This window comes from Chelonia mydas, chromosome 4, assembly GCF_015237465.2.
Source record: "Chelonia mydas isolate rCheMyd1 chromosome 4, rCheMyd1.pri.v2, whole genome shotgun sequence".
Classification (NCBI taxonomy): Eukaryota; Metazoa; Chordata; order Testudines; family Cheloniidae; genus Chelonia; species Chelonia mydas.
The window spans coordinates 140,241,666-140,257,661 of NC_057852.1; the positions used below are offsets into that span (position 1 = coordinate 140,241,666).

A 15,996-nucleotide genomic window follows, 5' to 3' on the forward strand; every position below is an offset into this window, starting at 1 on the left:
GCGATCCCTTTAACCCGGCGGATTTTGGGGGGCCCTTTAACCCGGCGGATTTTGGGGGGGCCGCCTTGGGGATCCCGCTCAGCGGGCGGATTCAGGGGCGGCCGCCGGGGGAGCCGCTCCCTGCCCCGGCGCTGCCCCTCGCCCCCCGCCGCCGGCTCGGGGAGGGGCCGCTCCTCCCCGGAATGATGTCAGCCTGCCCGGCTCCGGCCCCGCCGCCCGCCCGCCCTCCCCGGGGAGGAGGCGGCGGCGGCGGCATGGCCCGGGTCGGCCAGGCCGGCAGGGGACCGGGCCGCCCGCGGGCGCAGAGCGGCGGCTCCCCGGGGGCCGGGCCGGCGGCGGCGGCGGCCGGGCGGCTGGTGCTGCTCATGGTTCTCCTGCCCGGCGAGGGGCGGAGGAGCCGCAGCGGCAGGAGGCGGCGGGGAGGCGGCCGGCCCGGCGCCCCGGCCCCGCGGCTCCCCCGGGAGCGCCCGCGGCGGCGGCGGCTGCTGCTGCCCGCTGCCCCCGCCTGGATGGTAACCAGCGCCCCGGCCCCGCGCCTGCATCCCGGCTCCCCGCATCCCTCCGCCGGCCCCATCCCTCCGCCTCCTCCCCGGCCCCGCCGCTGGGATTTCCTGCCCTGCTCTGCTTCCCCTCCCCGCGCGGAGCTGCCCCTCCCCGCTGCTGATTTCCACTTGGCTCCTGCTCCTCTCTCCAACTTCCCTGGACCTCCCACCCCCCCCGAGCACCACCCCTTCGCCGCACTTGGAAACAAACAACCCCAGATGCGGCTTCCCTGGCTGCTGGGACAGTCGCCCCTGGCACCTGGGGGTCGCCTGGGCTGTTGCTGGGCGGGAGGTGGCCAGGAGGACACTGGCCTGAGCCTGCGCTGGATCCAGAGCCCTGTGTTGCTCTGAGCTGGGATCTGGGATCAGCTGCAGAGCTGGGGGCTGCCTGGGGCTTTGAGGATTCAGACCCCCCCCCCTTTTTAAATAGCATTTTCTAGAAGTTTGGCCAAACAAACTTTTGGTGTCCATTGCTTCAGTGGAGCCTGGATTCCTGTCTCCCCCCGGGAGGTGGCCTGGGGGCGCTGAGGGGCAAGCTGATCCCCCCCTTCCCCTTTCAAAGGCGGTTTTGATGTTCTCCATCCAGGAGGGTCTCCCCAGAGGAGGGCTGACCATGAAAGAAGAACCCTTGACCAGTGGACTGACATCCGTAAGGTCCTGGATGCAAAGCACTGGGATCCTGGATGCCAACACCGCAGCCCAGAGGTAAGGGACCAGCCGGCCCCAGCCCTGACACTTCACAGCAGAGCAATCTGTCATGCCACCGCTCTGTGCAGGCGCACACGTCCTCCCAGAGCCAGAGCCCCGAAAGCCAGTCCTGCTGAGTGCTTGCTTCTGTGTGGGGGCATGGTACCTGCCAGACCAGTACACACCTGCCCCACAGCTTTATGCTCGAGGGGGAGCGGGTTTATGGAGGAAAGTTGTTAGTTTTATTCTAAATGGCCTCTATTGTTTGAGCTGGTTGGTGAGGAAACGGCCAAAGAAGTAAACTGAGGCTTCCTGGAAGGAGAATTAACGAAGGAATTTCAGACCCCAGGTTTTTTTGTTCTTAGTACATGTTATCCTTCCCTCTTCCCTCCCCCTCAGGTTCGGGAGGGTTAATGTTACCATCGTCTTGTCGACGCGCCGAGCTATGATAAACCATTGAGACCTGTTCTGGTACCAAGGAGACCAGAGAGAGAGAAACGCGCTTTTGGGGGTTGTTCTTAGAGCTGTGCAAACCGTCAGAACTTGCAGAAATATAAATGCTTTCAGATGTATCTCTCCACAGCGTCGAAACGATTTAGATTGGAAGGGACGAGGGAGCTCAGTTGACATGACTTTAAAAAATCGGCGTTGCGTTTCCTTTCCCCAGGCCGCTGGAAAGTGTTTTGAAATTAACACTTCTGGCTGAAACGGCAAAACTCTGTTGCCAAGACAGCTGAGGGTCTCCAAGATGCAGGGAAAATTGTTCCTTTCCCCCCCTCTCCTCCCTTGCCTAACACCCAGAGGGTTGAAACTTCAGATCCATGACTCTAAGTGGCTGGGAAAGTTCTCAATACTGGTAGATGTGTGGGGTTGGGTTGGGTTTGGTTTTTTAATCGGTTGCTTTATTGATGCTCCATACCAGGCTGATGGATTTCAATGTAGAAGCGTGGCAGGCTTACTTTTCAGGTTTCTAATGCACAAATAGACACCTCTCTTTGTTGTGTGGGTTGCCTACGTCTGTCTACAGTGGACCTGACTTCATCCCCATTAGATTGTTTCCGTCCACTGCTAAACAGGAATATGTGAATCCCATGTCTCTGTGCTTGGAGGACATAGATTTGTGCTTCCTTTGATTTAAAGTGGTTTTTGTATTGATCTTGAATGTTGCCAAAGCTTTGATTTCTGCTCTCCTTGAGCATTTATTTTAGTTCAATTATGCAGAGGGGAAATTGAGATTATGAAAATAATGTGCATTTTGTAAAGTGTGTGTGTGTGTAGATAGATATATAATATGATTTAGCATCTCTGTTGTCTTTCCAACTCACTGTCGAGCTGGCTTTTCACAGAAGAAGGAAAGGTGCTGGAGTGCTTGACTTTAGGCAAAATTCCCTAGCTGGGTATTTTCCTAACCTTCTCTATGAAACAAGAGGCAGTGAACTTGGCCAAACCTTGGTCTAAGCCCTGATCTTAACGTAGCCTCCTTCCCTGCAGCGTGTGACACAGCAGCTCCTTGGGTGTAATGCATCATTTCACTTCTGCTGTTCTGGACTTGGACACTCACCTCAAACTGTCAAACAAAACTGAAATATCCAGGGTAGAATTGTGGAGGAGACGGTAAAGACCTCTTAGTTCCTGTCTGGTCTATCCCCAAGCAGGCTGTTCCGTTTTCTCTGTTTCCTAATTCTGAGTCTAGGCTAGTTTTAAGCATCAGAAGCAAGCAGGCTGAGCAGGACTTTATCTATTAAATGTATTTTGGGGTGGTGTTTGTGTGGCGATCCCTGGAGAAATTGTAAAGGCTTATTTTAAAACCCTGTGATCATAACCATACAAAAGATCGATCTATCTATCTATCTATCTATCTATCCCCAAAGGTTACACTGAGGTACTTTCTGTGGACCAGATGGCACCAGACAAAGCAGGGTAGATTAGCAGGAATTCTGCCCCATCTCTCTGAAGCACCCCCCCAGATTGTGCCCGACACTGGGGAAGAGCAGAAAATCCTTCGAACCCAGCCAGGAGAGCTATGTGCGGGGCAAAGAGGAGGGTGGAGCTGGGCTTTCACAGCTGACCTGGGCTAGGTTTCTGGACCTGCACCGTGCCCTGCCTTTCCTCAGTGCTATTGCTAATGCTCGCCGTAGGGATCAGCAGCCCCTTCTTCCACTCCTGGGCTTGGTGGGGCCAGGCCACAGAAGCATCTTTTAGGCCGGCAGCCTTGATGGCTGAGGGAATAACCACCTGCAACGTCAGACACAGCGGCCGTGCTTAGCTAAATTCTGCCCTTGGAGCCGCACGCCCAGCTCCGATCAGCGGAGAGGGGCCTCTGTGTGTCCGAGGCTGGGTTCTGCCCCTGTTAGCACTCCTACAGCGCTTTGCAAACACTGAGCAATTAACCCTCCCAGCCCCCTGCCAGGGAGGGGAGGGGCGAAACTCAGATCGAAAAATAAATACATAACGCAGGGCAGAATGGCGTAGGATGAAAGGGGAGATTTATTTTCCCCCTCACACCGGTTGCAATAACAGGCAGAACCAGACGTTCACAGGGAAACTGACAAATTCCAAGATTCCTCCCCGCTTTTCGGGGCTCCCGTATTGCCTAACCCAACAAAAATTATGCTTAGTAAAAGATTTCCAGCCTGGCCTTGTAACCGAACCTTCCCGCTGTCCTGGAGAGGTCAGGTTGAATTCTGAGGTCAGAGGGGGGAGAAGGTTTGCCCTTAGACAGGTTTCCTGCAGTACAGAATGTGTGTTGGATTTTGTTCCAGGTATTAACTCCGCTGTCCAGATTAATGCCCCTGGCTAATAATGCTGGCGGGCTCTGCTTGGGGGCGGGGGGTGGGACAATGGGTCCAGAAACACGCAGGAGTTCTTCAAACTGGCGCTGTTAGAAAGGCACCGAACCCCTTCCTGGGAGTGAGGCTGTCCTTAACTTCGCTGCCTTCTCCTGATCCCCTGCCTTCTCCTGATCTCCCTTCTGTCAATGTCAGCTGAGGGAATTGATCAAAGGCAGGAACAATTTGAGCTCCTGGCTAATTGCACCTGATGGGGATTTTTTTTCCTTTTAAATCTTTCAACATCCTTTCCCAAGTTGCTTTCCCCCCCTGCCCCCCACACTCCCCAACTCCAAGGGCTGGGTGATTCCCTTTCCCTGACTGAAGAGACATTTTACCAGGTCAAAACCTTGGTTCCCCAGAGTGGGATTTTCAGTCCAGGGTTGGGTAGAGGCGCTAATTAATCCTTAGGGTTTGGAGGATCATGCTTGGCCTTTCCAAATGCACCATTGGGATCCGAGTGCAAGACAATAAGCGATGCATGGAGGGTTGGTGGGGAGAGACGAAATGCACCGGGCCAAACCCTCTGCGAGCGTAAATCAGCAGGGGTCTCTTGACTTCAGTGGAGCTGGTCTGGATCAATTCCCAGGGGCGTGTTCTCTAGCTGGGACTCTTGGGCAGGTGTCCTTGGAGAAGCAGGGCACTGGGATGAGGAGGGCAGGGATGTCACAGAGCTGTGCAGGGCGTGGGGCCGGTGGAGCTGGGCACTGCGGGATGGGGGAGTGGGCAAAGTGGAGGCTGGCACCCCGGGCAGGGAGCGTGCCATGAGAGGAGACGGGAGGGAGGGGCAGAGCAGTGCCGGGCTGTGCACGGGAGGGTGAGACACCTGAATTTGTTGCAGTGGAAAAGAACAACATCGCTCCCATATTCAGGCAGATTTAGGCCCTCTACTGATTTACGCCCGGCGAGGATCTGGCCCTGTGGGAAGTGTTATGTCCCCGGGTGGCAGGGGGCAGCTCCCCGAGCAGCGCGTCATAGAGCTGGGGTCTAGCCCCGCAGCCGCCTCTATTCCGAGCTGTACACCAGGGGCCTGATCCTGTCTTCCTTGTGTGCTGGGACCCAGGATCGGCCCTCTGGAGAGGGGGCAAAGGCTTCCCGCTCAAGCCCTGGGTGCAGGAGCAAAACGCCCCCCGGCACAAGTCTGGGGTGCTGTGGGTTAAATTAACCCCTTGAGCGCTGAACGAGGCCTGGCCTGCCGTTGCCAGGGTCCCCGTCTAACGCTCTCGCTGAGCTGGTTAACCCGGCCTGGCCCCAGGGGTGACCGTTGAACACCGTGCATGCTGAAAGCGAGGAGAGCCCCAGCACCGGGAGAAACCGGGCCTGATTTCCAGGGGGCAGACCCAGGCCAGCCAAGGAACTAGTCAGGCAGCAGCCTGGGAGCGTGTGTACCTCTGGCTGGGCAGTGCCTATCCCAGACCGCCACACGAGAGCCAGGGCACCTGGGGGCCCACTGACCCGGGAGATGGCCTGGAGGCCGCCGGCTTTCCTTGCAGTCCCCCATTCCCACCCTCGTGTCTCCCAATGTCTGTCCTGACCAGATCCAGCCAGCGCCCGCCACGCAGGCGTGGCGCACTGGCAGACCCAGGCGTGGACGTGGGCTGCACGCACGTGCTCGCTCTCTGCCATCAGGCAGCCGGCGGGGTGCTGCAGTTTGGGTTTGCCCTGGCACATTGCCAGGCTCTTTATGGGAGTTGCTCCCGGGGCTGCTCCGCTCGCGGGCCGGTTATTAAAAGTAAATCCCACGAGTTGCCACCTGCAAAAACCCGTTAGACCCATTCCCCCCCCCACCCCACTCCAGCCAATGCAGGATCGTTCCCTCCCATGGGCTCCCAGCAGGAGGATAAAGTCAGTGGAGACCTGGTGACCCGGTGTGGCCATTTGCAGGTCCGAAAGGCCAGGGCCCAGCTGGTGTAAATCAGTTTCTCCATCAACTTCTGCTGATTTGCGCTGTCTGGGCTCTGGCCCCTCTCTCCCCCGCCCCTCTCTGGAGTTAACGAAGGAAGAATCTCGGCAGTGTAATTGCCTCACGCCCCTTGTTCCTGGAGGATCCGGGAGTGGAAGCTGGTGCTTTCCTGTAACAGACATTCGCTGGTCTTGTTTGCTAGGAAATGCTCTGATTTCCTTTAATAATTAATGGCAGCCGGGCCCGGCACTCAGCGCACCGGGGTCTCCGCAGCGCTGAGAAGAGAAGCAGCCATTAACCGTGTGACGGCTGCCTCGGTCGCTCAGAGTTTGCCTGTTTGTTTATTTCTCTCCTCCCCGGCTGTGGGGAAGTGGCGTGGAATTAAAGGCGGGCTTGCGGTCTCCCCAATGGGCAGGGAAAGATCGCGGGCCTGGATGCCAACTCCCGGGAGCTGGCGACAGGGGTGCCTCTGCCAGGGGATCGTGACACTTCGCGTCAGACTGGACAGAGCGCCAGGACACCCCCGGGGGGAGCCAGACAGAGGGGAGAGTGGGGGGAATGGGCCAGCGGGTCACTGAATAGGCGCTAGAACACGGGGTGATCGTCCCGAGCCGTCGCTGGGCCATGCACGGCACTGCGGCACGCTGGGCGGGGCAGGGGTCGTCGTCATTCCTCCCTTTCCTGCCTCCTGCGCCCACTCGGGAGGGACGTTGTAGCCCGGCCTTCGCCATGGAGGGCTCCTCTGCCTTGCTAGCGTGTGCGTGGGTGTTTGGGTCTCTCCAGACGCCTCTGCCCCAGCAAAGCCCCATCGGGGCGGTTTAGCTACGTTTAATTCCAGGCTCTCCTTGGTTAGCGTGGGGAGCGGGGCAGCGAGGTGGCTCGGGGCAGCTCGGAGCCCGGCGGGGCAATCGAGCACTCTCTCTCGTTGGTTGTCTGGCGCGGGATGGGGTCTCTGCTGTGCCCTCGCCCGCTGCGCGCTCCCGGGCCCCGCGGAAGGGTCTGGCTCAGGCAGCCTTTCCGTGCTCGGCCCCAGCGCGCTCCGGCTCCCATGGCCCTGGCAGCTGCGCGCAGCCCTCGGCCAAATCGGTCCCACCCAGCTGCTGGGGCCAGCTTTCGGACAGGGCCCTCGCTGGATTAGCACCGACGCTCGCCTGGCTGCCTGCTCGCGTGTGGGCAGCAGGGGCAGGGAAGGCCCCGATCCGGCAGAATGACTCTTGCGAGGCAAGATGTACCTGGAGCCCGATGGAGCTAACGAGGCAGCTCCAGGGATCGTGTCACCCGGGGGTGGGAGCGTGTGCAGGGTCAGTGCTGGGGCCCCCCAATCCCGGCCCCTCTAGTCGCGGCTGCCTTATTTCAGGTGAAAAACGAACGGCGAGGTTGGATTAAAACCCCCCCAACCCAGACAGCAGCAGCAGGGTGATCGCTGTGCCGGAAACCTGCCAACGCGAAGAGGACGGAGAGAAGCTGGGGGAGGAAGGGAATCGCGGCGAGCGGAGGGAGCCTGGCGCTCAGCAGAGGGGGCTGCGTGGCTGGGGGTGGGGAGCAGCCCACCTGTGTTCCCTGCGCTTTATTCGGGAGACACACTGCAGCTAAACAAGCTTTCTACCTGCGGCGGGGGGTGGGGGGAAGCGATCCAGCTGTCAGCTCTGTTCTCCTCAGCCCCTGGCCGGGAAGAGCCGGGCTTGCTGGCTTCGCAGCAGGGATTGTACAAGGAACCCAAAAGCAAAGGGGAGGCAGCCGTCCGGCGACGGGGGCGACTCTGGAGCGCCCGTGCTCGCCGTACACGGTGCCGGCGTGGGGCCGGAGGACGGAGTCATGGGGCCTGTCACGCTTTCCTCTCCGCTCGCTCTGCTCCCCCCCGGCCTCTCTCACTCCTGCGGGGAGCCGCAGCTCCCCAGGGCAACGCTGGAGCCTTTCAATCCCTCATGCAAACGGCCTTCAGCCCGAGTCTGGGTCGGCCCCAGGGGCCTCGGCGCGTTCGCCAGCTCTCCTCAGCCATCAGGCGGATCGGCTTCCAGAGCCGACCGGAGAGTGAGCTCGCCCGCTTCTGCCAGCCCAGTGCATCCTTCATTTATTTTCTTCCTCCCAACGGGATCTTTTTAACCATGCCCCCCTCCCCCACCCCGGTTATAACCCAAGAGACCCAGCAGTGCTCTGACAAGCCAGAGGTTTCGAGGGACCCCATATGAATATTGGGCTAATCAGGATGCTGGCCAGAAGACTCTGAAGTGAGCACCCAGGATGCCCCCAGCCTGGCTTTGAGCATCCCCCAGGGCTGGCTGCCCCGTCTGCACCCCGCTGTTGGAGCTGGTCCAGGGGGCGTGGAAGTGGAAGGCTTTCCCAGGGGGGCCTCACGCAGCGAAGGCTGGCGGGTTTGGCTGGCGGGGGTTTGCCGTCGGTACTGAGCGAGTACTGGAATGGCTTTTCCTGGGACAGTTTGTGTGAACTGCCTCTTGTGTTCCCGCTCGCTGGATGTTTGAGCCCTGCGGTGCTCTAGCTAGGGTACTATCTGCCCCATCTCCATAGTAGCATCACTCTTTCCTGGCTTCATCCTCACGCACCCCTGGGAGCTAGGGCAGGGCCAGTCTCCCCATCGTACCGAGGGGAAACTGAGGCACAGAGTGACTGGCCCACGTTACAAGGACTCTGTGGTGGAGCAGGGAATTGAACGCAGGTCTCCCAGGTCCCCATCCACGGCCATCGCCCCGTGGCTGCCCTCCTCTCCCTTCCTGGAGCACGCACGCAGGACACGCTCACATGGATGTTTGCCAGGAGCATGTTCTCAGCCATGAAGCACTCGCTTGGGAGCTCTTGCGCTTTGCCCTGTGTCGTCAGGGGGCTGTCACGTGACCCACAGGCCTAACTTTGGGCAAAGGGGGACGATAGTTGGCCAACAGCCAGTCGAGAATCTGCTGCGGAGGATGCGCGAGCGGGCGGGGGCCGGCTGCTCTCTGCATGGCCAGGGACAGTCACTAGTGAGCCCGGGGGTGGGGAGCGCTTGGCCCAGCTCTGGCTATTGGAAGGTGAGCCAGAGAACAACGGCTGTTCATTCCCTCTGGGGCACCTGGCACTGGCCACTGTCGGCAGACAGGATACTGGGCTAGCTGGACCTTTGGTCTGACCCAGTCTGGCCACTCTCATGTTCTTATGATGAAGCCGCCGTAGGTCCCTTCCAGTCAATGGAAGCGGGCCCATGGGCATGAGGGCCGAACGGGCGCTGATGAGCTCCAGAGGAGTTTTGCCGTTGGTTTGAATGGGAGCAGGATCTGGCCTTTCCGCTCCAGTGGGTTTTCCTCTTGGCTGCAGCTTGGAAGGGAGGGAGGGAGCGGCTCTGTTCATGGATCCACCCGCCCGCTTGGCCACTTCGCTGCCCGGGGGCTCGTCTCGCCACGTCCCCTTGAGTTCTAACCTGGCGACATCCTGGCCCGCACCCAGCTCTGGCCTCCCCGGCCCGCCAGGGGACAAGGGTTACAGGCGGGCACCTGGCCTTGGCTGAGCCTCTGCCGACATGTTTGCAAGGGTCTTCGGGCCACTCTGCCTGTTGGGGGGGGGGCACAGAGGGGACCTTTGGCTGAGCCCTGTGGCAGAAGACAGGGCTCCAGGGAGCCCCGTGCCCTTAAAGAAGTCTGGGCTGGATGAATGGCCGGTTTTGTTCAATATCTTCATTAATGATCTGGAGGATGGTGTGGATTGCACCCTCAGCAAGTTTGCAGATGACACTAAACTGGGAGGAGAGGTAGATACGCTGGAGGGTAGGGATAGGACACAGAGGGCCCTAGACAAATTAGAGGATTGGGCCAAAAGAAATCTGATGAGGTTCAACAAGGACAAGTGCAGAGTCCTGCACTTAGGATGGGAGAATCCCATGCACCGCTACAGACGAGGGACCGAATGGCTCGGCAGCAGTTCTGCGGAAAAGGACCTAGGGGTTACAGTGGACAAGAAATTGGATATGAGTCAACAGTGTGCCCTTGTTGCCAAGAAGGCCAATGGCATTTTAGGATGTATAAGTAGGGGCATTGCCAGCAGATCGAGGGACGTGATCGTTCCCCTCTATTCGACATTGGTGAGGCCTCACCTGGAGTACTGTGTCCAGTTTTGGGCCCCACACGACAAGAAGGATGTGGATAAATTGGAAAGCGTCCAGCGGAGGGCAACAAAAATGATTAGGGGACTGGAACACATGACTTATGAGGAGAGGCTGAGGGAACTGGGATTGTTTAGTCTGCGGAAGAGAAGAATGAGGGGGGATTTGATAGCAGCCTTCAGCTACCTGAAAGGGGGTTCCAAAGAGGATGGATCTAGATGGTCTCAGTGGTGGCAGATGACAGAACAAGGAGTAATGGTCTCAAGTTGCCGTGGGGGAGGTTTAGGTTGGATATTAGGAAACACTATGTCACCAGAAGGGTGGTGAAGCACTGGAATGGGTTACCTAGGGAGATGGTGGAATCTCCTTCCTTAGATATTTTTAAGGTCAGGCTTGACAGAGCCCTGGCTGGGATGATTTAGTTGGGATTGGTCCTGCTTTGAGCAGGGGGTTGGACTAGATGACCTCCTGAGGTCCCTTCCAACCCTGATCTTCTAGGATTCGATGATGGTGCTGTTCACAAGAGATGTACAGCAGCCCGGAGGCTGGAGACACGCGCTGCCCCTGGGCGTCCAAGGGGCTCGCGGAGGACCTGGCCCTGGCAAAGAGCTGTGTAGACGTGCCGAGAGAGACGGGCAGGGGGCTAGGTGGCGTCATGCCCCTCCAGGTGCCCAGTGTTCTCCGGGAGCTGCAGGAGACAGTGGAGCTCCCCACTGGCCCCGCCTGGAAACGCTGCTCGGTGGTCGTGGGTGAGCTGAGTTTGGGAGGGCTCTGCCCAGCTCCTAGAGGCAGCAACTCTGCAGCAGGGGGGCGAGAACTGCCTAGACTTGGGGAGCGGCTCCCCCTGCCCCCCGAGGGGGCTCCCTGGTTGAGGGCTCTGGGGACACTGTGGGAAAGTGCCCACAGCGTGACTGTGCCCCTCCCTGGCCCAGGGCTATCCTGGCTCCTTAGTCCACCCAGCCCCCGTCTCTGTCTCCAAGGGGAGTGCAGTGGAGCAGGAGGAGAGGGGGCTGGGGGCGGAGAGGAAGGCAGCCCCTGGGGGTGATTGCTCGGGGGTCCCTCACCCCGCATGGCCCTTGGCCTGGGACTAGTCGCGGAGCTGCTGAGAGCTCACAGGACTGACAGACAGGCCCAGACGGACAGTCACAGGCTGCCCGTCCCTCTGGGTGGATGCGGGGAGGTGGGTCGCAGTCTGGTGACCCCTGGATGGGCAGGCGAGCCCGGGCATCGCAGGAGTGGGGGGTTGGTGGCCAGGGCGGAGGCTGAGGTGAGCCTGGGTCTTGCCACGGGGGGCGGGGTGTGTGTATACACACACATCCGGTTGTGTAGCTCTATGCGTGTGTTTTGGGGGGGAAGGGGAGGGACCCGGACTCCTGGGTTCTGTTCCCAGTTCTGCCACTGATTTGTCGCGGGGCATCAGGTGAGTCACGCCCCCTCACCTTGCCTCAGTGTCCCTGTCTGTACAAGGGGGGCAATGTGCCTGGCTGGGGGGACGGGGGAAGGGCTGTGCGAATTAACTCACTGCTGCCTGTAAAGCGCTCTAAGCCCCCCGCAGGGAAGGAGCCGGAGGTGGGCACCGGGCAGTCAGTTTGACCCTCCTGCCAGCTCAGTACGGGGGGGGGCCCTGGAAATACCCCTGCCACAGGGTAGAGGGGACTGCGTGGGGGCAGGCTGCACCCCTGAGAGACCCCCTCCTTCCCTGTGCAGGGAGCTGTCACACACACACCCACACCCACACACACGCAGACCCAGAGGGGGCCTGGGCAGCATGGAGCCCTGGGTGTCCACAGGGCAGGCCCAGCGCTGCCAGTTCTCCCCCCGGATGCCCTCCCATGTGGGCAGGTTTCTGTCACTGCTGAGCACGGCTGGATCACAGCAGGTGCCCCCCTACCCCCATCCTTAGGGCACTGAGCCCACAGCACCCCACAAGCCAGGGGCTGGTTCTCGGTGGCTCCGTGTCGGGGATAAGGGGGCCATGCACCTTCGCACTCCTCGCCCTGTGGTGATCAGGGCCCTCACTGGCCTCGGGGGTCCCCCCACCTGTGCTCTGCCGCCCCCACCCCGGGGGAGTCTCTAGGGGTTGGCTCCAGAGACAGGGTGGGGCCGACAGGGGCTGGGCGTGTAATGTTCTCAGTGCAAGCCCAGCGGGCCGGGGCCCAAGGGCCCAAGCCAGGGGCTCGATGAAACGGGGCGTGGGAAAGCCGCTGGTGCAGGAGGCCTCCTTGGGGACCCCTGGGGTCATGACGGTGCCTTCTTTTTAGATATACTATGAAGGAGTCCAGAAAGTGGCGATTCCTCTTGGGAGGGCGAGGGCGGGTCTGTGGGGGGCAGCCCCAGAATAGCTCTGATTCTGGGGTCCAGGGGTGGGGGGGGCGGTGGCTGCAGAGTGGTGTGGGGGGAGCCCGGGGCTGGAATAGCAGGGGGGGCTGCGGGTCAGGATTGAGGAGCGTGAGCCGAGCAGTGCGGTAGCCCCCTTCCCTCCTTCCAGTGTGGGGCGGTCACGCCAAGAACAGCCTGGCTTACCTGCGCTTTTCATTCACTGGCTCGCCGTAGCGGAGCTGGTGTGAAAAACCAGCAGGGAAAAGGGGCTGGTTGAAGAAACCTTCCAGCCTTTCTTCACCCGTCATGAGGGAGCAAAATGAGACACAAACGCCTGATCGTGTTACTCGCTCTCCCAGCCGCGTGGGTCGCGGACAGTGTGTGGGAGCGTTTGCGGGGAGGGGGGTTAGCGATTTGGGACCTGCGTGTCCTTGCTCAGACTGTGATCTGGTACATCACGGATTGCATCGCGAGTCTCGTGGTATTTGGTGTGTCTCTCAGAGCCCCAGCTCCTGGAGTCAAGTGATGGGTTTAGAGGAAAGCTTAAATTCACATGCAGAGTCCGTTTCTGCCCTGCCTGGTTGTGGGGAGGCTTGGAGACGTGACCCCAAGCAGGCAGAGAGAGGCCAGGGACTGGGGGGAACGGGGGACAGGTTTGATTTTTTTTTTAAATCATAAGACATTTTGATTCATGCACAGCTTTTGTCAGTGGGTCTGGCTGGCAGAGAGCCGGTTCCCGGGGTGCAGCTCCGCACCGTCTCTGAGAGTTGGGTGTAACCTCCTCGTTACAGGCAGCCAGTCTGAGGATGGGGTTCAGCTGTGCGGGGGGCTCTGCCCTTAGGGGCAAGGCCCTCGTGACAACCTGTAGCCGTGCAGCTCTGACTTCTCTGCTCGCCAAGGCTGCCTGGAACCAGATGGCAGCAGCTGGAGTAGGACTGGGCTCCTCCAGCTTTCAGAGGCACCTGAGCTGCCGGAGAATCTCCGTTAACAGTATAGGGTCCATGACACGCAGCCAGCCACTCTGATCCCCTCCGGTGGAGGCAGATGGGCACACAACAGCCATGTGCATCGTGGCAGCGTCAGGTGGTGGTGTGGATGTTTCAGGAAGTGCCCAGACGGAGGACACGGACCCAGCCAAGGTGCGGGACGGGGAGCTGTGACCTGATGGACTGTCCGGAGATGGGGCTCCTCCAGATGAATTGGGGTTGATGGGTGGGGAGTCAGAGGGGTCCCTAGGCTGGGGGTTCTGGGCTGGGGCTGGCTGTGCTGCATGAGAACCCCAACATGGATGTTTAGGGGTACACTGACTGGTTCTCTAGCTCCCCCACCTGCAGGGGGGCCAGGACAGCCACAGTCCTGCTGCAAAGGGCTCCACGCTGCTTCCTCCCCTGCCTGTGCGCGCGGGGGCAGGGCCGGGATCCATCGGGGCCGGGGGGCCGGGAATTGAATGTTGTGAAAGTGAGGGGTTGGTTAACGCTGGCTAGAGTCAGGGGTGAGTTGTGCAAGCTCCCCACACGCAGCCCAGCCAGTGCCCCTCACTCCTGACCTATTGCCCCCTGCTAGCCTAGTCCTGGGAACCCGCGCCCCCCCCCCGCTCTGCCAGTGCCCCTCACTCCCGACCCGCAGCCCCTGCTAGCCCGGCCCTGCCCCCCCCCCCCCGCTCCGCCGGTGCCCCTCGCTCCTGATCCACAGCCCCTGCTAGCCCGGCCCTGCCCCCCAGCTCTGCTGGTGCCCCTCACCCACAGCCCCCTGCTAGCCTAGTCCTGGGATCCCCCCCCGCTCTGCCAGTGCCCCTCACTCCCGACCCTCAGCCCCCCCTGGATTTCTGCAAAGTGTGCGGTGATTTTCTGATAGGTCTAAGCCACCTGATTCGGTTCCATGTGGTGACCTGACCCAGAGATGTCAGCAGGTGGGGCGGGGCGCATTCTCTCTGGGGAGCTGGGGCTGGCTGCAGAGGGGGAGCCCTGGGGCTGCCCCATTGACATCAATGGCAAACTCTCACTGGTGTCCAAGGGACAGGCTCAGCCCCTCGGCTATGGCGAGATGGGTCATGGGGGGGCACTGGCCCATCCTGCAGGGAGCTGGGCACCCTCGCACCCAGGGCCCTGAAGGCTCCCCGCACCCTATCTGTCTGTCCGTCCAGTCACCGGGGCATCTAGGCTCTGTGGACAGTGGGCTCTGCCCTGGAGGAGCGATACCCTCACCCGGGTACAGCCTGGCAGGCCCCTGCCCCGGGGGGCTTGCCGGGGTGTCAGCCGGGATCCGGCCTCGGCCAAGCACTGAAGGGTCAAGGCAGGGGAGACTTCCCGGTGCACTTCGCAGAAGGGCCAACAGGGGGCAGTGGTTTATCGTCTGTGCTGTGGGTGCGCGGGGCTGGCACCAGGCGCTGGGCAGACGAGCCTGGCGCCCCCTCGTAGTCCTGTTCCCCCCCCCAGCCTGGGTGACGGCTGGTCCGGCTGCCCCCCAGCCACGCTCTGGGCGTGAGGGGAGTTCCGGTAGCCGCCCCGTCCAGGCTGCCAAGGCAGGGTCCGGTGCTGGCGTGGTGGACCCTGGCCCTGCGCGGAGCGAGGCTGAGACCCCCGAACTCATGGCACGTGGGCTCGCCCAGCAGCCGTTAGCCAGGAGCGGCTCCCGGACTCGAACCAGCAAACGCGGCACCGGGCGGGGCAGCAGGACACGGCCCCCAGGGAGAGCAGGCACCACTGCCCCGGAGACGCCCAGGGAGCTCCCTGCTGTCGGCAGAGGGGCAGGCCGGGGTCCCCGGGCCAGGGCATCCCGGGTCTCTGCACACACGGGCCCAGCCGAGGCTGAATTGCCGGCTCCCTGCGGGGCGGCCAGGGGGCTGGAGTGGGGGCCAGGGCTCTCCGACAGGCCTGTCCCAGCTGTGTGGGGCAGGGGGAGTTTGCCCCGCGCCCACCCTCCCAGGGGCTGCACAGATTGCAGCGGAGAGGTGGGTTCAGGAGGGGAGGGAGCCGCCCGGGGGGGGGGGGCCGGGGGGGCTCTGGACCTTTGTGTGCTGAGTTATCTGGGGCGGGGCTGCTCTTTGGGGCAGAGACAGGGCGGGGGGGGTCTCTCCAGAGCCAGCTGCACAGGGGTCTCCTCAGGCTGCGCCTTTAAACGAACAACCCCCCTACCCCCCCCGGCCCATGCACCATACGGGACAGTTATGGCTCTGGCACTCGGGCTCCGAGCCGGCTCCGGTGCTGGGAGACGTGGGCAAAGCAGGACATGAAACCGCCCTGCCTCGCGGCCCTGTCCCCATCCCCGAATGGGAGACGGGGCCAAGAAAGCACACGGAGTAACTCCCCGGCCAGCTGGGGCAGCTGGACTCGGTCACAGCCGGCGGGCGCCCGCTCTTTGATCACGGGACGTGAGGAATTATTCCTGATCTATATTTCCCTCGGCATCGTCCCCCCGACCCGCTGTGTGCGCCGCAGGCCTAGAGCCAGGGCCAGATCCTGCTCTCAGGCACACCCAGAGAATCGAGAGCGCTGCCGTGGCTCCAGCCCTCGCCCGGGTACCCGAGGACAGCGTCTGCCCCGCTGCGTATGACGTGGGCCCGCGGGATCGCCGTAGTGGGGCAGCCTGGTGGGGGGGGGCAGTTGTGGTTGGACATATCCCTGGGGGTTT

General features: G+C 61.3%; 1 protein-coding gene across 4 annotated transcripts in view; it reads left to right on the plus strand.

The window, feature by feature from the left end:
* Nucleotides 1-226: 226 nt before the first annotated feature.
* Nucleotides 227-15,996, plus strand: part of EBF4 (EBF family member 4) — a 92,655-nt gene continuing 76,885 nt past the window's right edge. For 3 of the 4 annotated variants that reach the window (XM_037898462.2, XM_037898463.2, XM_043544997.1), the window contains exons 1-2: nt 227-512; nt 1,129-1,247. In XM_037898462.2, coding sequence (XP_037754390.2) covers nt 255-512; nt 1,129-1,247 — 377 coding nt within the window. In that variant the 5' untranslated portion in view covers nt 227-254. Of the gene's footprint in view, nt 513-751; nt 1,248-15,996 lie in introns of those variants that run through there. The other variant, XM_037898466.2, reaches the window with a different exon arrangement.